Here is a 24279-nt window from a genome sequence, read left to right on the forward strand (position 1 = left end):
TATATAGAGACTGTGGCGGACCCAGAATTTAAAGTGAGGGAGGCGTAAATAAATTTAAAAAGAAAATATAAAGTGTAGTTAGTGGGGTTTGAACCTTTACCCTCTAACCTATTTACCAACTACCTTAACCATTACACCAAGGTTATTATTATGTTTATAAATATCATCTTTTAATACAAATATATGTTATAACTAATTAAAATACATATACATTTTTTTTTCGATTTTTTTTCGGGGGGGCGACTGCCCCCCTCGCTACAATGTGGGTCCGCCTATGTATAGACACAGATAGAATTGTGTAGATATATATATATAGGTCTGTGATTGGTACAAAAGAAAACTAGAAATTATTTTTAATTAGAGTTGGAAGAAAATAGAATTTATCGATCTAACAGAATTGTAACATTAATTTGATGTAATATTAATTTGTAAAAAAAAAACTGTGTTATAAGAGGAATTAAATTAAAGTAAATGAGCAATGATTGATTTGCATGTGAGTACTATTTGTTTTTCGTTAGATCGCGCGATTATTACAATCATAATGTAAAGCTGCATGTTCTAATTCGATCAATCATGATTATTACAAATAATTGATGAGCGAAACCTTTTTCTATGTATAGATAGATAGATAATTAGGTTCTTGCATATTGTATCCATGTACTATATCATCACTACCAAACAAAATGTTCCACCCGACCCTTAAAAAAAGTTTAGACAAGACCCCATGATCGATCTCTAGTCTCAACCAATCTCAATTTGAATGCATGACTCTAATCGAATAGTTTGGTTATTAACCCAATTTAAGAGATTCAAATAAATTGACCGATAGAATTTCGATTATTACCAAAAAAGAAAGAAAAAAAATCCTCATCACATGATCAATGTGTGTCAAATGTTGATGAGCTTCGCCCACAAACAAAAGTTTATAATTTCTCATAAAGATTCTAAATCTAACTAATTGTGAACAGGTTTTTATTATTTTTCATTTTCGGTGGATATCTAAATCAGTATATACTGCGTATACAATTATGTGGATCAGAGAAATATACGGGTCGATCGCTTCGCCGGATACATATGAATGAATGAATATAATATAAGGAGCCCACGGTTTCGGATTCCAAGCAACGCATTAACCTAATTCCCAAGGTCTCTCTCGATCACTAGCTATAGCCAGCCATGCCTATCGGTATCTTGATTTGAGAGTGGAAAACGTAATAAAGGTTTATTTGAAAGGGAGTGGAACCCATCATTTGAGATCACCATTCATTTAGTGCCACGTGTGGGGATAAGTGTTAGCTTCATCTCATCATCAATTCAAAGAGTGTAGCGAGAAAAAGGAAAAAAATAAAGTGAGAACAAGAAAGGCAGAGCCTCAGAGGTGGATAGTCATGTCTTCACGTAAACAAGTTGACAACCAAATAATGAAGAATCCCATTAGAGTTGGAAAATTCCATATTCTCTTTACAAATAATTGATATATTAAAATATAAGAAACACATACATATATATAGTACGAAGGATCCTTTAATTTGGGTACAACCTCATCAAATCTCTTAATTTTATCATCAATTTGGAATTTACGTACATCATCACGTTCCACCCCTAACAAAATTTTAACGTATTAACTACTTAACAATAATAAATTACATTTTCTTTTTCTGATAAATTACGTTTTGTAGACTGGAAATTTCCTTTCTTTATTTTTTTTTTTCTTTTCTTCTTATTAGTTTTTTGCCCTTTTGAAATAAGCAAATATAGATGTACTCTCTTGTCCCGACTATCATGTTTGATTGATATACACGGACAAGGATTCACATGGAATAGATAAGCTGGTCTCTAATGAAAACCATATTGTTTTTCAAATTTAAAACAGTAATAACTGCTCCAAATTAATAAATTTGTAACTTAATTAATTTTAAAAATTGTATATATGAACTTGTCTAACGAATTAATCTGATCATTATACGTAGATCTAGTTTTACACTTGTCATTTGTTCATGCAGCAACAGTACTTTAAAAATGAATAAAGTTTATTTTCTATGTAGTAATTTAATAACCAAATTGCTCAATAAAATAACATATTTCAAATTATATATATCTATTTAAAAATATATAAATAAAAGGGTATTCCATACAAATAACCCTGAAAATTAATAAGACTGGACTTCCCAATATATAAGAACTTAAAAAAGCACTAAATAGAAGGAATAGATGACAAGAAGAAGACCCTTATAAATTATCTGCAACTTCCTGTAGATCAAAAGGTGATTCTGAAATCCAATTCAGAATCCTCAAAGCAAAAGCCATGCATGACAATTCCACAAGACAACGCATAATTTGTTAAGTGGTCCACACCCAAGATGAGCAGAAAATTAGTGAGTTTATATTATTACTCGAAATGAAGAAAAAATAAAAAATAAAAAAATCCAAGTTTTAATTGTAGTCCTTTCATTTTTGTATAAGATTGCTGTAAAATGTTTTCATTTTTGGCCACACTATAATTCTAGGGTGGAAGATGACTTGTTCATGCTGCCAAAATAACCATCTCATCTACCAAAATCCAAATTTCATAAATCAGATTGGGACCTAACCTAGCTATCCCAGTAAAACTACTCCATCTGTTCCCTTTCTTAGAAGTTTTTCTACTTCAAAATAAATTATTAAAAAACAAAAGAGATCAAAATGAAAGTAAAAGAAGAAGAAGGTGGATTGATCAGTTGGAGTTTCTGTTGGAATTTCTTCTGTTTCTTATTATTGGATTTGACTGGCTGACTTATCATGTCCACTTTAATCGGACCAGGGTCTGGACCTTACTCTTATAATTTTATTTTTTTAGTGGATTATAAATTTCAAATATTAAAATAAAATAAGATACATGTATATATGTTGTGGTTGCTGATACGTACCCAAAAAAATGCTTAAGGAGGAGGTCTCATCTAAATTAGAATGAATCATCAATTAATGTGATAGATATATAGTCGTGTATATGACTGTATGTATGACCAGTATTTCTTTGTTTTCCTTAGTAGGTCATACTGTAATTGAATGCGCGCGGTTGCCTAGTGCCAAACAATTACTAATTTCTCTAGATCTCTCTCTTTCTTTCTTTCTTTTTTTTTTTCAAAAAATATAACTAATTTTTGGAGTTTCAAACTTCATATAAACTGTGACATTGAAGTTACTGGTGGTTATTATTTTCACCTGAATCAATTATTACACACACGCACAAAATCATTTTTCCCAGTGGAAAAAAGAGAGGACCATTTTCATATTTTTATTTTACAAAATAAACCGCACTTGTCAATGTAGCTTTTATTGTCTTTGCAAAAATTTGAGGGGAATTCTATAATGCACCTCCTTAAAAAGGATACATCGATACATCTTTACTTATTTTGGCAAAATATTTTTTTAGTCAAATTTTTTTTCATAATGGTCATAGAAATTTTAGTTATTTAAGACATCCTGCAAAATTTTAAAAATTAAATTCAGAAAGTTTAACACGCCGAAAATTGCGTTTAAGCAATGTGTTTCACGCGTGACTATTTTATTTTATACGCGTGTAAAATAAACTATTTGAATATTATTTTCTATATTATAAATTATTTCGAATTTTTCAAAATTTTTTAGAATATCTTAAAGAGTTATAATGTACATGAATATGAATATGAAAAGAAAATAGACTAAAATTTTTTTTGGATGCCGAAACATGTAGAGAGTGCATCAGTACATCTCTTTTAAGGGAGTGCATTGTAGAATCACCCAAAACTTTATTAAGGGTATTCATCTAATTTAGTTTGTATTATTTTACTCATAGTACATTCAATTTGCAAATTTCATATTTTGAATCAAATCCGCATAATAACTCAAATTCATTCCAATCCGTAATTATTTTAAATTGATTACTAATTTCAATATTAAATTATTTAATATTTATTAAAAATAATTTTATCTAACTTAACTAACAACAAAATAAACAAACCATTGTTGTTTTATATGTTTCTAATAAAAAATTAAAATAAATAAAATAAAAAATAACAAATTTATATCAAGAAAAAAAATTGTATGTAGAAAAAAAATATTTAATTTTATTTAATTAATTGTATGTAGACAAAAAAAAATTATATATATACATTAAGTTTTGAAATAGATTAGATTTTAAATTACTATTTTTTTTTACACTAAAATAGTAATTGTATATATAATTTTTTTAAACTTTTATATAAATATGTATAAATTGGATTTTATCGGTTACTTTTATATGTTAATCAATATTTAATTCGTACAAAGACGGATTTAAAATTTTTCAATCTAATCCACATAAGTGCAAATATATATCTACATTTTTGCAGATTGAATTGAATTATATATTTTTTGAACACTCCTAGAATTTACATGCATTGCAAATCATGTTAAAAATTTAATCATTTTATGAAGCAATTAAATTATGGATAAATACCATTTTGGACCCTCTGTTTTACAAAAGTTACCAATTGGACCCTGTGTTTTGTTGAATGACAAAATAGACCCTGTATTTTCTAAAATTGTACAAATAGGACCCTGAATTGATTTTTTGTCAAAATAAAGTTTAATTATAATCCGATCTAAAAGTGCGATATGACAAAACTGTTTACATTTTTTGTATCTGTTCGTATTAAGCATTGTCTTCAAGTTGGTTGTATTAAAAAAAAAGTTATCAAAAATTAAGCTCAGGGTCCTATTTTACTATTTTAGAAAATACAGGGTTCATTTTGTCATTTAACAAAACACAGGGTCCAATCTGTAATTTTGCAAAACATAGGGTCCAAAATGGTATTTGCCCTTAAATTATTTGAAATTACTAACTTCGCATGTACTTCAAACAACTTCCTCTCGTGATTTTTATAATTTACTAGTGTTTTTATGGTATCTATGAAAATCAACAGCCAAAGTGACGATTCAATATATTATATTTTAGCATATATATGTCTTCTGTACATTTCACAATACTTCACAGTCCTTTCGAAACAAAAATGAAATGAAATGATACGGCATTCATAATTTGTTCTCACATTATTCAGGTATCTCTGAATCTCTGATTAATTTTCTTAGTTTTTGTAGTACATAATTCTTTATTAAATTTTTTATTTCTTGTAAGGAAATCTTTTCATGGTGTACCCATCCTATACTTAATACTTATAGAACTACTAAGGTGTTATAAATACAAATATATTTATATATAGCACATTTAAATTCTATCAAAAACAGCCTATATCCTCTTAATGAATTTGCTCATTCTTTATGGTATATGTCATGTCGTCTATAAACTTTTTGACGATGTTATAAACTATACCTTTAATCATGACGATAAACTACATACAGATGAATAAATGATAGTCCGAAAAGTATAAGAGGTAATTAATGACATCAGAGAGGACCAAACTTCACAATATTGCCAACCAAACCATCTCAGTAATTGCTTAATTATTATTGAGTGTGAGCATTGTAGAAAATTAAACAGTGATATTATTTTTGCCGGGCCTGAAATAGTGAAAAGTCAAAAAAGTGCAGATATTAAATTTCAAGTGTGTCTTGTCCATCCTAAAGTCTTAGAAAGGACGGGCCCTTGTACAGTATTGATCATTTGTCTAATCAAAGCCCACTATAAGTTATGGTTCATGTCCTCATTGGCCCATTCTTTTCTTTTAACCTTGTAAACACTCCGCACACCTTTGAATCGCTTTTATTTCTTAATGTTTAATTCATTTTTTATAGTTGTGTTCAAGTATCACTTGATAATTGTGTCATTCTTAATCTCACTGCTTTCAATATATTTGGATTGTACTTTTGGGATTTTTGATTTTGATGATATGTCATGTAATTTCTTTAGAAACAATTATAATAATTAAATATGGATGAGTAAGACTGTAGGAGGATAGATGGAGGTGAATTATTTATTCTTCAAATATAACTTTTTTTTCTCACCTTATATACTCTCTCGATTTTCTGTTCAGCAAAGAAACGTAGCGTCAGAAGTGACATAAATATAGAAGGAATTCAATTCAAGGAATGGGAGTATTTATTTTAAAAAAACAAATTGAAAATTGAAAAGGGGCCTGAGAAGATAGCCAACATATTTAATTCCCTAATACAATTAGCCAAGCCCAAAAGTGTCGGCAGCCGCCTATAATTTTCCTTCATTAATTGTCAAAGTTAGAATTTAATAAACAACACTTTCAATTTCTACGCCATTATTATTTCTTACAGATCATAATTATTTGAATAAGTTCAATTTCTACAGGGTTTTCAGCTCTTCTAAGTAATTAACAGATCATATAAAGAACGATGACTTTCTGAAGTATTCAGAGTTTGGTCGTTTTTATAACAGATGGGGATTATGCCCTCTTATTATAATTACATAGAGTTACTACTTGAGCTTAATTAACATCAAATAGTCTAACACAAACCAAGCAGAATGGGATAGAGAAATCAATAGTTAGGAGTATTCTTTTTATCCAATCCGAACTATTTTACTTATAGAGTCCGTTTGGTACGCAGGACTGGATTGGATTCTGGATTAGTTATCCAGACTTCTAACATGCCCAACCACTGGATTGGACAAATTAACCTGTCTAATCCAATCCAGTCCTGCGTACCAAACGGGCCCATAATGTATTCGATTCACACTAAGTGTAGAGTTTATATTTTTTATCCAATTCATTGCACAAATACTTAAATCTAATCCAATTCAATTCAGAAAAATACAGATTAGATCAGATATTTTAGATGAGTTACTTTTCAATATTAAATTATTTAATATTTATAAAAAAAAATTTATATAACTAACAACAAAATAAAATAAATTAGTGTTGTTTTATGCTTCTAACAATAATTTAAAATAAACAAAATAACAAATAACAAATTCAAAAGAAGAAAAAAAAAATTGTATTATGAAGAAATATTTAATGTAAAATATATATGAATGGAATATATATTTGAGTTATTAAGTTTTGAAATATATTTATATCATATGTATTAGATTTTTAAATTATTTTTTTTATATTAAAATTTTAATTATTTATGTAATTTTTTAAAATTTTTATAAATATGTATAGATTTAATTAAATTTTACGATGTAAATTAATATTCAATTTGTACTTTTTTTTAATTAAATTTAATTCATACTTATGTGCATATTTAATTGAATTAGATCGTGAGAATTAAACTGAAACTATTTGATGAACACAAAATGCCATATTCATAAACGAAAACTAAAATGAAATATGTAGTAATAAATATATATTACCGTATACAACATGCACTCAAATAACAACTCGTCTCTGTCTGTTTTGGGGTTAAGCAACCAAAAATAGACATATAATTTGACTTCATATCATGTGAGAGTTGAGTCATATATAAGTTTATCTTGTGATTTTTTTTTTTCCAGCTAAAATTATTTTCAAGATTTTAGTAAATTGATCTTCCCAAATTTATTTATATTGTGGATTGAAAAAGTTTGGTATATTAACAAAATAGTCAAATCAATGTCAAATAGGTTTCTATATATAGAGCCAAATTGAAATTTCAATAGCAAATATGCAAAACCAATTGAAGGAGAAGAAGAAGTATAATTGTACAGCAGATAGACAAAGATACCCTCTCATGAATTGTAGAAGTGAACTGTGTATGTGGCCCTCTCAGATTCCCATTGCGCTAATGCAAACAAAATGATTTTTTTTTCTTCCCTTTCTTTTTTTCTTTAATAAATTAATAAGAAGAAGGAGAAAAAATAAGGTGTCTAACCACCAAAGAATAATATAGAATTATAAAAAAATAAATAAATTGTTTATGAAGCCGAAGTGGAAGGTGCAACTTCCGTGCAGTTTGTCCCATTCAGATTGGATTGATATCAAATGAAAGGCCCATAATTATAGACTAGAAACCTTCGTGCCATAGCCATGATTGAGGCCGCCTAATATTTTCTCTACCAAAATTTATTAATTAAAATAAAAGATAAACAAAATCATTTACTTTCAACTGTTCGACCAAAATTCTTTTACTTCCACTCGGGATCTAATCATTTACATTACCAAAAAAACAGTATGATTGTCTTGTGCCACATCGACAACCAATTCAGAGTGTTAATATTGTTGAAAATTACACTTTGATTTTTTTTAATCGATAGTGAAAATAAAAAAACAAATATATATGAACATATTTGGCATTATTTTTCATTTTGATTTTAAATTTTTAGAAAATGAATATAGATGATAGTGTTTATTGTTTTTAAGATAAATAAGAACTTTATGGCTAATTATTTATAAAAGATGTATCTGACATTTCATGTTTAGGCCTGCAAAAAGTGGATATAACGAATAACTTTTAAGAGATTACATGACTAAACGTCACATTTGAAAAAATTTCACAAGACTAAATCTAAATTTAAAAATTTGTGGATACATACATCGAGAAATTTATAGATTTTTAAAATAGGTCAAAAACCGTAATACTAAAAATTGATACACATTATTAGTCAATAAATAAACTGTTATAAACCGTTAATTAGTTAGTTTTCTGTTAGTCTTAACTAACTTGTGCTTTAGTTGTTGTAACCTCAGCCTATAAATAAATTAGCTACTCATATTAATGAGTTAAGCTTTTTTTGCTATTGTTTTGTTTCTTGTTCTTCCTTGAGTTTTATTCTCTGGTTTATACCTCTTCTGGTTTTTTACCACTTCTCAGCTTGAATAGCTTCCACATGGTATCAGAAGTCTTCCATGCAGTCCTCGATTCCATCTCCAGATCCTACACCTTCGACTGTTACTGCTTCTCCACCAGATGTGACTGCACAATACTTTGCCCCTGCCTCCTCTGTTCACAATCCATTTTCCAGTTCTTTATCGACATCCCTCACGATCAAGCTTGATCGTGCCAATTTCCTTTCTTGGAAGACAGGTGAAGGTTTTTTTTTGGAAGTGAATGAATTCGAATTTTATTGTAATGAGAGAGAATGGTACAAACAGTTTAGGCTAATTAGTAATTTTTCTTCCTGAACTTTGACATATACCAAATCATGCCTCCTGAACTTTTTTTGCCGTTAAAAATTTCCCCTGAACTATTGAGATTGTTAAATTTAAGGACTCTTGTCTAATTTCATTCAATTTTACTGTTTCAGGTACTAAATCATGCTCCCCAGACTTTGATACCTACCAAATCATGTCCCTCAAACTTTTATATGTATTAAATCATGCCCACTGAACTTTCATTCATGTTAGATTTTTTTTTTTTACTAAAATTAGATAAAAGTCCTTAAATTTAATAATCTTAATAGTTCAGGGGGAATTTTTATTAACGACCAAAAAAGTTCAGGGGACATGATTTAGTACATGTCAAAGTTCAGGGAAAAAATTGCTAATTAGCCAACAGTTTCTATACAGCTTGTAACAAACTAAAAATAGAATAAAAAACTCTAACTAACTTACAACTAACTTTAACTAATTCTTAACTAACATTACACTTTATTTAACTAATCTTGATACTCCTCCGTAAGATGGAGAGTAAATATTACAAACCCATCTTGTCTTTGAGAGTTTGAAACTAATTAGGCAGTAAAACTTTGGCGCAAATGTCAACTATTTGATTTTTGCTAGAAGTGTGAGCTGTCTTAATGATTACGTCTTGTACTTTCATTATTACCAAGTGACAAACCCATCTTGTCTTTGAGAGTTTGAAACTAATTAGGCAGTAAAACTTTGGCGCAAATGTCAACTATTTGATTTTTGCTAGAAGTGTGAGCTGTCTTAATGATTACGTCTTGTACTTTCATTATTACCAAGTGACAATCAATTTTTATGTACTTAGTTCTCTCATGAAAGATATAATTAATAGTGTTATATTCGAAATTCGGCCATCAACTAAAATTTGACACGTGTACTTCCGGAAGAATGTGAATTAACTCAATGATTGTAGTATTAAATTGCATTATTAATACGACTTAAATAACTCATTTCAATAAATTACGGTTGATAGAAATATTCAAACTCACTGCCACATAAGCAAATACAAGATAAGAATAAGGCTAATTAGGATTTTTACACCCGAACTTTGACATGTACCAAATTATGCCCCTGAACTTTTAAGGTCGTTAAAAATACCCCTGAACTATTGAGATTATTGAATTTAAAGACTTTTATCCAATTTTAGTAAAAAAAAAAAAAAGTCTAACATGGATGAAAGTTCAGGGGCATGATTTAGTACATGTTAAAGTTCGAGGAGCATAATTTGGTAGATATCAAAGTCTGGGGATCATGGTTTAGTACATAAATAATCACTAAAATAGTAAAATTAAATAAAATTAGGCAACAGTCATTAAATCTAACAATCTCAATAGTTCAGGGGGAATTTTTAACGGCTAAAAAAGCTCAAAGAACATGATTTAATATATATCAAAGTTCGGAAAAAAAAAATCTAATTAGCCAAATTTAAATATTGTATGATGTTAAATTGATGAGAAAAGAAATTATTAGATTTCAATAGGAAAAATGATAAAATTAAAAGAGGGTGATTTGTCAAAAGAGAATCTATTTTTTTGAAATTATATATTGAAAAAGAAAGAAAAAAATTATTTTCTCCATTATTATTGTTATATTTGGCTCTTTGCAAACAACTACGAACACTTTCCTTTTATTTATTTAAATATAAAATTTATTAATTATTTTTATTAAGATAATAGTGCTATATATATCTTCGAATATCAAATGATTATATATATAGAAACTTAAAATGTGACGAAAAAAAAAACCGATTGGGAATATTTATAATATTCTTTGTCCCAAATTTAGAATAATAATGTTGGAAATTTTGAATTAAGTTAAATTATTTTCAAACGTATAATAAATTATCACTCGAATTAAGATGTTTCCTTTCAAAAGAAAAAGAAGAATAAGTTAAACATCAAACTAATATTATAATACAACTAACATCGGCATCGAGAAAGATAAAGTGTAAAAAGAGCACTATTATTACTGTTATTTCTTTTTAGCACATATTTTTATTTTTTTTTTAAGCCAATCTAAAATAAAATTCTACAATACACTCCTTTCAAATAATTGTATTGATATACTTTTATTTATTTCAATATCTAAAACACTACTTAGTCTAATTTTTTTTATATATAGTCGTACATATTATAATTATTTAATATATTTGACAAAATGTTAAAAAATTCGAAAAAATTTAACACGTCGAAAAATAATGTTCAAAGAGTTTGCTGCACTTGTGACTTTTTTATTTTATATGTGTATGAAATAAATGGTATAAACATTAATTTTTATATTGTAAATTATTTTAAATTTTCTAAAATTATATAGAATGTCTTAAATATAAAAAAAATTTAGACTAAAAAATTCTTATAGATACCGAAACAGTTAGGGATTGTATCAGTACACTAATTTTGATGGGATGTATTATAGAAGCACCCTAAGGTAAATATTATTGTACGATTATTAAAGTTGTTTCGCTTCATAACTTAAAAACAGTTATTTTTTTACTTTAAAAAATAACTTTTAAAAACTAATAGGGGTCGTTTGACCAAATTTTTAAAACAATTTTTTAAAATTTTAAAAAACTAAAAAACAAAAAACATCAAAATGCAGTTTTCAATTTTCAAAAATATTATTTTTATCTAACATATTATATTTTATTTTTTAGCTCACATACCACCTTGGAATTGGAACATGGAACCCGGACCCTAGATCCTAGACCCTGAACCCCAGACCTCGAACCTGGCCGGCCCCAGCTCCAGTCCCAACCCCGAACCCAGATCACGGACCTCAGACCCCGAAACACGGACCCTATGTTGGGACTATGGAACCCAGACCCAAACCCCTGACCCTTGACCCCAGACCTAGGATCCCGACCTTAGACCCCAGACCCCAACCCCGTATCCCAAACTTCGTCCTCAGATCCCAAACCCCTGACCCCGATCCCGAACCCCGAACCCGGATCAGACCCCAACTCTGGCCCCAGACCCAAACCTACGACCACGGACCCCAGACTTGGAATTCGGCCCTGGACCCCAAGTCTTGGTCCAAGTTCGTGGTCTGTGTTCGGGTCCTGGTCCAAGTCCGGGTTCGGGGTTCGGAGTCCAGGTGTGCGGCCGGGTATTGGATCCGGGTCCGGGTTCAGATTCGGGCCAAGGTTCGAATTCAAGTTGGGATCTGGGTTCGACTCTGGGTCCGGTCCGGGGTTGGATGAGTTATTTCATGGTATAATATAAAATATTAATTTTTTTATAGGAAAAAAATCTAAAAATAGTAAGACCTAAACTAAACATCATTAAATTTTTAAAATGATAAGAACCTGTTTTCTGCTCTCATTTTTGAAAAATACAATTCTAAAAACTAAATACTGAAAACACAATCAAACAACTTCTTAATTACAAGACTACATAATTCCTATTTTAATTTTTGGGATATTTGTAGTATAACTACACAAAGTTTTGAGTCTTATGTAGACTATGATTTTCTTTTACCATAAAAAATATTTAAAAAATGTAATTTTTGTACAAATTTTGTTAGTGTTTTAAATGTGTACTCACATACTTAGTTTTTAATTTTGTTAAAAAAAAAATTAAAAGTAGTTTATATTTCATATTTTTTTTAGATCTTATATGTTTCGTATTTAAGAAAATGGCAGAATTTGTACCAATAAAACTAAATAAAATTACAATTTTATTAATATTAAGTACTTATTTTGCTAAAAAATGATTAAATTTGTACTACTTACAAATTTAATATTTTATGTACTTAATTATTTTACAAATATTTATTTTATTTATTATATTATTATTATTATTTTGTGTTGTTTGTTGAAGTAGTATTGACATCTTTCACTTTAACATGGAAAATAGTGTAATTTGAAGTTAATGTCCCCACGTCTGTGTAATGTAACAATGTTCCACCATTTTAATATTTTGGGCCGACACTTGGGTGTAACCCAACACAAAGGACAAAATTCCTAATTAGTTTTGCATACATACATACGCATCATCATCCCCAATTCCCCACCATCACCATAACAACCACAATAAATCAAAGTTTCACAGCTCACCTCTTTCAAACATAAACCAAATTAAGCTAATACCAAATCTTTTTCCGACTCCAGTGGCGATACATATGGAAGACACGTGGAAAGGTTTGCCATGTGGGGGTACATGTCGATATGTCATGGCCCATTAATGGATTTGACCAAACTTTTGGTACCTTAGGATTTCATTAATCAAATAAAATATTATTACTAATTTTAACTAACTGCATTATATTAACAATCTTAATTTTATGAAAGTATAATTTTTACTTAAAAGTATATATTTTTATTTTCTATTTTCATTATACAACTTTATTATAGCATTTCTCATTAATAAAATAAATCACACAAAAAATATGAGAAATTATTCTATATATTATTTTTTTAATTTTTTTTTTAAATTTACGGTTTAATTTTTTAAAATAATTTATATGTTAGATTATTATAAGATTTTTTATTATAATTTAAGTTATTTTCTTAGTTGCTACAGGAATTTATAATTAGATACTATTAAAATGTCCTATAACATTTTTCTCATAAAATATTATTAAATTTTTAACCGGAAGGTGAGGTGGGTCTATCAGGGCATTGCACATGCAGATGTGAAAGATTGAAGAGGCAGCAATCAAAAAACTTAGCATCCCCCTCCTAATGTCACGACAATGTCAATGATAGCATGAATTTCAACACCAAACGACACGTGTTCACTTCCCATTGGCTTCTTTATTTTGTTATCAATGCAATGCTTGCGTCTTCTTTAACACCAATTTGGTATAGTTTATATCCTCTTAAGATACTTGTACCAGCTTTTTCCTCTCTTCCTACACTTTAAAACCCCTCCTCATAGAAGTAGCACCACTCTCCCACTACTACTCTAAATTAAATAATTCCCACAAACCATTTCGGCTGAGGCTCAGATCTGAGAACCTCATAGCTATGGGGGAAAAGGTACTTAAAATTACTTTTCATTTTATTTAGATAAATGTATATTTGTTGTGGTTCAAAATTATCTTTCTTTTATAATCTGTGGCTATGCTTTTTTGGATATCTTTTTCTTGATCTTAATTAAAAAGAAACACCCACTATTCTACTATACTACTATCTCTTAATTCTGTCAGAACCTGAATCTATTATTCTGGCGCTTACTGTGTCTCTTCGCAGATTAAAAATTACTGAATTCTGTATTTTTGTCTACCTCCTGAATATTAATATGTCATGATTTGATTTTTTTTCTTTCTTTCTCTGTTTTAACTTTTTGTGTTATGAATTTATTGAACCACAGCAAGTTGTCATAATGGTGCTGAAGGTGGACCTTCAGTGCCATCGATGCTACAAGAAAATCAAGAAAACACTCTGTAAATTTCCTCGTGAGTTTCTCTCTCCAATGATATTTCTAAATTTTATTTTGAAAGATCTCTCTCATTGTTCGGTAATATATGTTTTGAACATTTTAACAATTGAATAGATTTAATTAGTGTGAGTTTATTATGTAACGAAAACTGAGTTATTATGTGCTGTGTATTGTGATCTGTTTTTTTGAACAAGAGAAATACAAGACCAGGTATTTGATGAAAAAAACAACACAGTGACCATCAAAGTGGTTTGCTGCTCTCCTGATAAGATCAAAGAAAAGATTATCTGCAAAGCCGGAGACTCTCTTAAGGAGATTACTATCAAAGTACCTGAAAAACCAAAGGAGCCAGAAAAGCCCAAGGAAAAGCCCAAAGAGCCAGAAAAACCAAAAGAAAAGCCTAAGGAGCCAGAGAAGCCGAAGGAAAAGCCTAAGGAGCCAGAGAAACCAAAAGAAAAGCCTAAAGAGCCAGAGAAGCCGAAAGAAAAGCCTAAAGAGCCAGAGAAGCCCAAGGAAAAGCCCAAAGAACCAGAAAAGCCGAAACCAAACCCTCCTGCCCCTGCCCCTGCTCCTGCTCCAGCTCCAGCCCCAGCTCCACCAAAGGAACCGGCACCGGCGGCGCCCTGTACTGGGTACCCACCATTTCCGTACTACCGCACGTGCTGCTCGGAGTGCTACGGAGGCCACGGTGGTGGGCCGTGTGTAAATGGTTTTGGGGGCCCACCAGGCCCACCCCCATGTTATCAATACGATGGGTATTATGGAAGGCCGGTGTACGATAGTTACGGTGGAGGAAGGGGTTACCAAGTGAACAGGTGTGAGTATGTATGTGATGATAACCCTGGAGGTTGCACGGTCATGTAAATTACAAAAAACGGTTACACCTCATGGGGCCAAGGCGATAGCGAGCAATGCTGTTAATTCATCGTGTTATTAAAAGAGAACAACAAAAATAATAAAAAGACATGAAATAATAAATTAAAATTTGTAACCAATGTTTTATATTGTCTGTGATGATGATGATGATGAGGGTAATTAATTGAGTCTCGTATATGTATTGTTAAATGACAACTGAACGAGAAATTAAAGTGGTGATCAAGCTAGCAATATATATGTAATGTGCATTGTACATTTAGCCATCTCATCTCTAATGTGAAACCACTTTTTGCTTTATGAGTGATATTTTTCTTTGATTTACTTTTTCATTGTGGTAATGAAATTATTTTGGTTTTATTGCTGATGTTTTTGAGTCGATGTAGTCGTAATCGATGGATCATTATGGTGGATTAAAATAGTTAAATATACATGAGTTGGCGCATGGATTTTTTCTTTTCAGAAAATAATTATTGAAGTTGTAGATTTCTTTATCAATCATTTCCTTCAGTTGGTGTCCCTGCTTTTTCATGACTTTTCCTATTTTTATATATAATTGATGTTTGTCTGTTTTATTTGAACCTCGTTGTCATGGAAATTAAAAAAGTTAAAATGATAAGGTTTTAGGCACTCAAAGCATCACAAAGTGTAAGATTGATTGGTTTATAAATTTTTATATATGAGATGATGATATACATATTTATATAAACATCAATTGTGAATCTTCTATGTCTATATTCAATTCAAATCTGATCATTGAGGAAGACTCTCTTCTTAAATGATTGTTCACGTTTCATTTAAATATTACAACGAAATGCGCCTACTCCAATAGTTGTCATAAACACCTTATAATAATTAAATTGGTTGTTTGTTACATAATTAAATTTCTTATTGTATAATAACACATTATTGGATCGAGATCTTCCGTTAAAAAATTGTGTTTTATAGTGTATTAAACAAATTTTATTGTGACACATCAATTAATTTAAGTATTTTAAGAGGAAAAACTGTATATATAGATAGTTAATTTTTTAATAAATAATAAATTAATTGACGTGTCAAATTTAAATTGATATAATACAATTGTTTATATATGTCGAGGGCAGTTATATGGTAATATCCAACCAAGCATGTGATAGGCAAAGAATCTTTTTATTGCTCTTTTTTAATGACGAAAATTATGAATGCTTTGGTTAAAGAAATTAACTACGAGGGATAATTAATAATCAAATTTATATTTAACATATTCTAAGTTCTAACCTATCTTAACTGAAAGAAAAACTATATATATATACAGTTACAGTATACGTTGCACAAGTACTAAATTAATTATGAGTTAATAAATTAGTGGTAACTTATGTTAATACAGTACTTTCTCTTTTTCTTGGGAGAATAGTCCAATTAACGTTTCTTGTTAACTAAGATATATATAGAAAAAATTAATTGGACCTTGGAAAGAAAATAAAAATATATTTTAAGCAATCGACTTATGTTGTTGTCGGTGGCCACTGGCCAGTACGAAAACTGTTTCTTTAAGCTATTCTACTAATTATGATTCTCTTATTAACTTCTTAATTAGCTGTCCTTTTTATAAATCAAAAATATAAAAAATTAAGTAATTAAACAGAGCTATGTATGTGGTATATAAATAGCAAAGTGCTCTTTCTTTTAGACTTTAGTTGTTAAGCTAGCTTTTAAACAAAACCAACTTTATACATATGTGGTTGTTTGAGTAGGTGTAAATGATCAAATATACTTTCAGATTTAGGTAATTATTACTTTTCAAAAATTATATGGGAAATTTTGGACAAAAGTTTATAATTTTACTGTCACACTCAATTCTTTTACAAAAACATTGTATTTCTACAAAACAAATAAATAATTAAAATAACAATGAAACAATTAAAAAACAACAATGAAACAACCGTAAAAATTTAACACAGTACACAGTATTTTTTAAAAAAATTCCACCCCTCAATAAAATAAAAATGTAAAAAAGTAAAAAATTTAAATATGTGTGTAAAAACCCAATTATATTTGCTCTTTATGCCTTTTTGTTGGCCTTTAATTTCTTGTGCTAGCTAGCTAATAAACAAACCAACCCTACTAACTATGTGTGTTTGATAAACTTTTAACAGTGGTTTAATGACGGAAAACAACGATAACGAATGTTTACTAGTCTCTCTGTTTTGAGAGTTTTGTTCTGTCTCTCTTTTTGAGTGTATGCATTGTGATTTTCTATTGACTGCTATTTGTTCTTTTCTGTCTTTGGCTGTGTACGTATTTTGTTTTGAGTGGTTCGTGGCTTTGTTCCATATAGCTTCTAGCAGCCTCAACATGGATGATATTGATGAACGTTGGAAAAACGTCCAACTTGAAGAAGAAGATGCAGAGGAGGTTTTTTATGAAGAAGCTGAAGAGGAAGACGACCAGGCTATTGACACCAGATGGTGTCTCGTTGGGCGACTGCTAATAGGAAAGGTCTCAGACTTTCGAATTTTTCAGAATATGATGGCTGACTTATGGAGACCCGGTAAGGGTATGTATGCGAAGCAACTAGATCAGAACAGGTTCTTGTTTCAGTTCTACCACGAGTTAGATATTCAGCGTGTTATAGAAGGCAGTCCTTGGACTTACGATCGCAAACCGCGGGTCTTAATCCGACTCAAAGACGGTGATAACCCCCGCACACTGAGCCTTAATTCTCTTGATTTATGGCTACAAATTCACGATTTGCAGTCCGGTTTTATGAACATGAAGGTGGCTAAGGATGCTGGGAATTATGTAGGCAATTTCATTGAATCGGATCCGAATAACTTCACTGGGGTGTGGAGGGAATACCTTCGGGTTAGAGTGACTCTTTCTCTTGATCTTCCACTTAAACGACGTATGAAGTTCCGTAAAAAAGACGGTAACTTCTTTCATGCTACTTTTCGCTATGAAAACGTCCCTACTTTTTGTTTCATTTGCGGTCTCATGGGACACTCCGAGAGGTCATGTTCTCGTAGGTTCGATACACCTCCCCATCTGATTGTGAAGCCTTACGGTATAGGCTTAAAGGCTCTCCCTCGTCGACACCAGAACTTTGCTACATCACCATTCCTACGGTCAGGAAAAGCTTCTGCATTTTCAGCTCCTGGTGTGAACGCCAATCCGGCTGGAGCAGATTTCGGGCAGCCAGCTAATCCGAAATTCATGGGAATATCTTCCCCTGATATCTCTCAATCTAAAACCAAAAATAAAGGGATTATGCTTTATGATAGTCAACATGCTGATGAGGAATTGACTCAAGCAGAATTAAAAAGGAAACGTTTTGCTGCAGAGAAGAGTAATGGGCCTACTGATGCTTCGGGCCAGGCTGAGATTGTTTCAAAAAACTTGAATTCGGTGGGTTCTGGTATCCAGGCCCACCAATTGTTATGAGTATCTTGAGTTGGAATTGCCGTGGGCTTGGGAACCCACAGGCCAGACAATTCCTTGAGAACGTTGTTGTTCAAAAGAAACCCAAGTTTATCTTTTTATGTGAAACTTTGTGTAAAAGTGATAATATTGAAAGAATGAGAATTAAATTGGGCTTTGAGGGTGCTTACAGTGTTGATGCTAATGGTCATAAGGGTGGGATTGCACTTTTATGGAAGTACAGTGATGAAGTGCGGTTGCTGGGTTTTTCGCACAGCCACATCGACATCGAAATCTCTACTCCAAACCTTCCTACTTGGCGTTTGACCGGTTTATATGGGGAACCAAATCGTAGCTTGCGGTTCAAAACTTGGCAACTAATCACCTCTCTTTATGGTGAGTCTCAACTTCCATGGTGCATCATAGGCGATATCAACAACATAGGCAACCAAAGTGAGAAAAAAGGGGGCAGACTTTATCCTTCTTCTTTGATCACTGGTTTCCAAGAAGTGCTATGCAACTGTAATTTGACTGATATGGAACTCCATGGCCATCCGTATACATGGGAACGAGGCAAAGGCACGAACAATTGGGTAGAAATTCGTCTCGACAAGGCTCTAGTTACTTCCCTCTGGCTCGATCTTTTTCCTTCTGCTGTGTTATCAAACGGTGATGTCTCCTCCTCAGATCACACGCCCATTTATCTTGAACCTTCTCCTGCTGTTCTTGCTGATATGGTGCATCAGTTCCGCTTCGAGAATGCCTGGACTAGAGAGCCGTTTTGTGTTCAAATCGTACAAGCCTGCTGGGATAAAAACGTCTCACTGCCTCTTCATGAAAAAATCTCTCTCTGCAGCAAGGAGCTCGCTGTTTGGGGCAGAAACTTAACTTGCAATTTCAAAAAAAGAATTAGGCAAAGCAAAGCAAAACTTGCTTCCTTAAAAGGTAATACTGACCCTTCTTCCATTGTTGATTTCGGATATGAACAAAATAATTATTTTGAGATTTTAGCCCAACAAGAGCTTTATTGGAAGCAAAGATCAAAGCAATTTTGGCTAAATAGTGGGGATAAAAACTCAAAATTTTTTCATGCTATGGCTAGTAATCGGAAACGCAGCAATAAGATTCAATATCTTAAAAATAGTTCTGGTGTATGGACTGCTTGGAACAATGGTCTTGAAGAGGTAATGGTTGATTACTTCACCAATATTTATTCTGCTGGGATTGTTGATTGGAACCCGGTTGTAAATGGGGTTCATTGTAAGGTTACCACTGCCCAGAATCTTGAGTTGTTGAAGCCGGTCACTAGTGAGGAAGTTCGGCTGGCTCTCTTCCAAATGCATCCCGACAAGGCCCCGGGATCCGACGGAATGGGACCTGGCTTTTTTCAAAAACATTGGCATATTGTTGGGGAAGATTTGATTAATGCCACTTGTGATTTTTTTGCTTCGGCCACTTTTCCAAACCACTTGAATGATACAAATCTTGTGTTGGTCCCTAAGAAGAAGTCTCCAAGCTCTATGAGTGATCTCCGTCCTATAGCTTTATGCAATGTCTCTTACAAGGTGATTGCGAAAGTTCTAGCAAACCGTATGAAGCTTCTTATTGATCACATTATCTCCCCCACTCAGAGTGCGTTCATTCCGGGTCGCTTGATCTCTGACAACATCATGATTGCTTTTGAAGTAATGCACTATCTCAAGAGGAAAGTTCATGGGAAGAAAGGCTACATGGCCCTAAAGCTTGACATGAGCAAAGCCTACGATCGCGTTGAATGGGGTTACTTACAAGCTATTATGCTTCAAATGGGCTTTGATCACAGATGGGTCACTTTGATTATGGCCTGCGTTACTAGTGTTCGGTATTCTATTTTTCATGACGGTCATGTCATGGGACCTATTACTCCATCTCGTGGTATTCGCCAAGGTGATCCGCTCTCTACCTATTTATTTATTATCTGTGCTGAAGGCTTCTCAGCTCTTATTTCTAAGTTTGAGAGGGAGCGTTTACTTCAAGGTTGCCGTGTTGCTCAAGGGGCGCCAATGGTCTCTCACATGCTGTTTGCTGATGACAGCTATGTCTTTTGCCAAGCTCATAATGGTTCGGCCGGTAGTGTTTTGTCTCTGCTTCGGCAATTCGAAAATGCATCGGGTCAACAAATTAATTTGGCTAAATCTTCTGTTTTCTTCAGCCCCAATGTTCAAGCTCAGCTTCGAGATAGTATCTGTTCCATTCTTCATATTCCTGAAGCTCTTGAAAATAGCTTTTACTTGGGACTCCCCAACATTATAGGGAGAAACAAGAAAGCTATTCTTGGTTTCCTTAAGAACAAGGTTTTGAACAGAATCAATAGCTGGTCTGGGAAGTTGTTGTCAAGTGCGGGCAAGGAAATTCTTTTAAAGACTGTGGTTCAAGCTCTCCCTACTTATGCTATGAGTGTCTTTCTCATCCCACTTGGTACTTGTGACGAAATTGAGAAGCTAATGGCTCGTTTCTGGTGGAAAACAACTAGTAGTCAGGGCAATGGAATTATTTGGATGAATTGGGACCGTCTTTCTCGTCCAAAAGATGAAGGTGGCTTAGGCTTTCGTCTTCTCCATGATTTTAACTTGGCTATGTTAGCTAAACAAGGTTGGAGATTGTTGTGCTACCCGGATTCCCTTGTCTCCAGGCTCTATAAAGCCCGCTATTTTCCTCATGATGACTATCTCTCTGCGGGGTTGGGGCGTAATCCTAGTTTCGTCTGGCGAAGCATCTGGAGTTCTATGGATCTTCTTCGCAAAGGGGTTACAAGAACTATCAGTACTGGCTCTTCTACTAGTATCCTGCATCACCCGTGGCTCCCTGACTCTGGTAATCCCTACATCACTTCTTCTCATATTGGTCTTATTGGTCATACCGTTAGCTCATTGTTTTCAATTGATGAAAGAAGATGGGATACCGATTTGGTTCGAGACATGTTTAATGAAAGGGATGCTAATTTAATTTTAAGCATCCCTTTAAGCTTCTCTGCTTCTTCTGACTTCTGGTCCTGGTCTAATGAAAGCTCTGGTCATTTCTCTGTCAAAAGTGCTTATCGCATCCTCCAAGCTTCTAAAGACCCCAGAACTGGTAGCAACAATTCAGGTTTTTGGAAGAACCTTTGGCAACTAAAAATCCCACCGAAGGTTCGTAATTTCCTTTGGCGTCTTTGCCAAGCTTCGGGGAGCTTTGAAGCACATCCGTGTAAATCTTAGAACCAAGCATGTTGATGTTCCACCTGTATGCCCTGTCTGCCAAGCTGCTCCCGAAACAACCTCACATATCCTGCTTTCTTGCATTTTTGCCTCTTCTTGTTGGCACCATATAGGCCTACCTGCCGGAGTCTCTCTTGATCTCTCCTTTGCCAACTGGCTGGACAGCCTCTTTCAGTCTCTTGATTCTGATCGGGTCTGTTCGTTGGCTATGGTTGCGTGGTCCTTATGGAAGGCAAGAAACTCAATTGTGTGGAAAGACAAGGTTCTTACTGTTGCAAATGTTATGTCTTCAGCCCGCATCGCTCTTGATCACTGGCGTAAAGCTCAGGATAACACCTCTCTCTCTCATATCTACTTTGGTAGTTCTGATGATGGAGCTGAGCTATGGTCTAAACCAGAAACTAATACAATCAAGGTCAATGTTGATGCTGCGATATTTGCTAGTGAAAACCAATATGGTTATGGAATGGTTGCCAGAAACAACTCAGGGTCTCTTATTGATGCTACAGCTCAATGCGCTAATGGTGCCTTTACTCCTGAAGTTGTTGAGATCATGGGTATCAAAGAGGCCCTAAGTTGGATCAAACATAACGGTTGGCAACATGTGGTTCTGGAATCAGACAGTCTAGTCTCTATTCAAGCTATTCGTAGCTCTCTGCCTCTTTGTTCCATCTTTGGAAATCTAGCTCAAGACTGTCGTTCCCTTTTGCTTTCTATGCCTTTAATAAAAATCTGTTTTGTTAAACGATCAGCAAACCGTCTAGCACATGTTGTTGCTAGAATGTCACGGTACTTATCTGGTTGTAATATTTCTGTGTCTAATGCTCCAGTTGCTATTCTGGATGTTTTGTACTCAGAATGTTAATTTAATGAAGTTGATATTTCATCAAAAAAAAAACAAACCAACCCTACATAACCTTACGGTCAATTAATTTAATTTAATTATAGTAATATTTAATTAATTTAATTATAGTAATATTTATCTCAAAAAAGATTTAAGGCATAGCATAGTGTGGTAGATGGCTAGCTTAGTCATACTGAAAACCTACGTAAACTACTTATCTAAATTAGTACTATTATAGGATGTACATGATTCGGGTGGCTTATTAATTTTCATATTATATATGCTCCTTTTATACTTCTGTTCATTCATGTCCTATTGAGTATATTGATTCATCGACATAATTTATATTTAAGATAAAACAATATATGTATAATTAAACATAGTCACAAAGTATCTATAAATGACTAAAAGAAAAAATACTAAAGTAGTTTTAAGTTTTAACTTCTAGAAGTAGTAAGTTTTAATAAATTATATATATTGATATTAGGGTAATAATTTCACTTTCTCACTTAAAATTTGTTGTAAGGTTTAATAACCCTATAATATTATTTTAGATATAATAATAATTAAATGCAAAATGATTGTTTAAAATATGTTCATTTTTTTAAAAAGAAAAACTTAGGATTAAACTTGGGATAATTTATCTTTGAAATCATTTAAACATGATATTTAGTAAATTTTTTAATCAATATATCGAAATTATATATAATATATATTAAATGTATTATATATGTAAAAGTTATAAGGACATTTTTATGAATATTATTGTAATACATATGATATTAGTTCAATAATATGGTATGTATGAACAATGCAACAATTTTATTTTTTTCAATATAAAAAAGTGGTATAATAAAAAATAAATAAAAATACACCACAGCGGGCCGGTTTGGTCGGGAAGCACCAATAGCAATTGCATTCATATCATCAAATAATGTTTTTTTTTTTCATTTCTTTCTTCACATGAAGTATATATAGTAGTTACTTTGTGAAAAAAAAGTATAGTAGTTGATACTACATGACTACTGTACATGTTTCCATAATATATAATAATAAATAATAAATGGAATTATATAGAGATACATTTATTAAAAAAAATAATAATTAAATTTATATATAGAGTTACTTTGTATTAATGTAGTCTATCTATGTTGGTATCATCACGAGAATTTATTATTATATGGAAATACTTACTATACTTTGATATTTAACAAAGATTGTCTTATATTTTCCTAAATTGTTTACTATTAATTCTGCAACTACCAGCTGAATTCAATCGTGAAGAAATATATATAAAGGAAAATTTCATGCAAAAAGACATAAAAAAAAACTATATATAAGAAATTTAATTTATGTCCTATATTTATGAGATTGTAACAAATAAAGTGTACCTTAAAAAACAAAATATTTGTTATTATACATATAAATGCTTGATTTTTTTTTTTTTTTAAAAAAATGATATTACCCTAAAAAAATTGAGGGATGGCTCTGTTATCCTTTCTCCGTAGTTATTA

The 24279-nt window shown here is 31.8% G+C and overlaps 1 protein-coding gene across 1 annotated transcript; it reads left to right on the plus strand.

Annotated features, from left to right (window-relative positions):
* Positions 1-13635: 13635 nt before the first annotated feature.
* Positions 13636-15586, plus strand: LOC115707276 (protein PYRICULARIA ORYZAE RESISTANCE 21). The gene is made up of 3 exons (XM_030635187.2): positions 13636-14010; positions 14345-14429; positions 14610-15586. The coding sequence occupies exons 1-3, from the start codon at positions 13999-14001 to the stop codon at positions 15275-15277; spliced, it is 765 nt and encodes a 254-aa protein (XP_030491047.1). The 5' UTR covers positions 13636-13998; the 3' UTR covers positions 15278-15586.
* The last annotated feature ends 8693 nt before the right edge of the window (positions 15587-24279 follow it).

Source organism: Cannabis sativa, chromosome 1 (genome assembly GCF_029168945.1).
Source record: "Cannabis sativa cultivar Pink pepper isolate KNU-18-1 chromosome 1, ASM2916894v1, whole genome shotgun sequence".
Classification (NCBI taxonomy): domain Eukaryota; kingdom Viridiplantae; phylum Streptophyta; class Magnoliopsida; order Rosales; family Cannabaceae; genus Cannabis; species Cannabis sativa.

Coding starts and splice junctions, on each gene's coding strand:
- LOC115707276 (XM_030635187.2), top strand. Junction 14,430..14,609: donor AACACTCTGTAAATTTCCTC/GTGAGTTTCTCT, acceptor TTTGAACAAGAG/AAATACAAGACCAGGTATTT.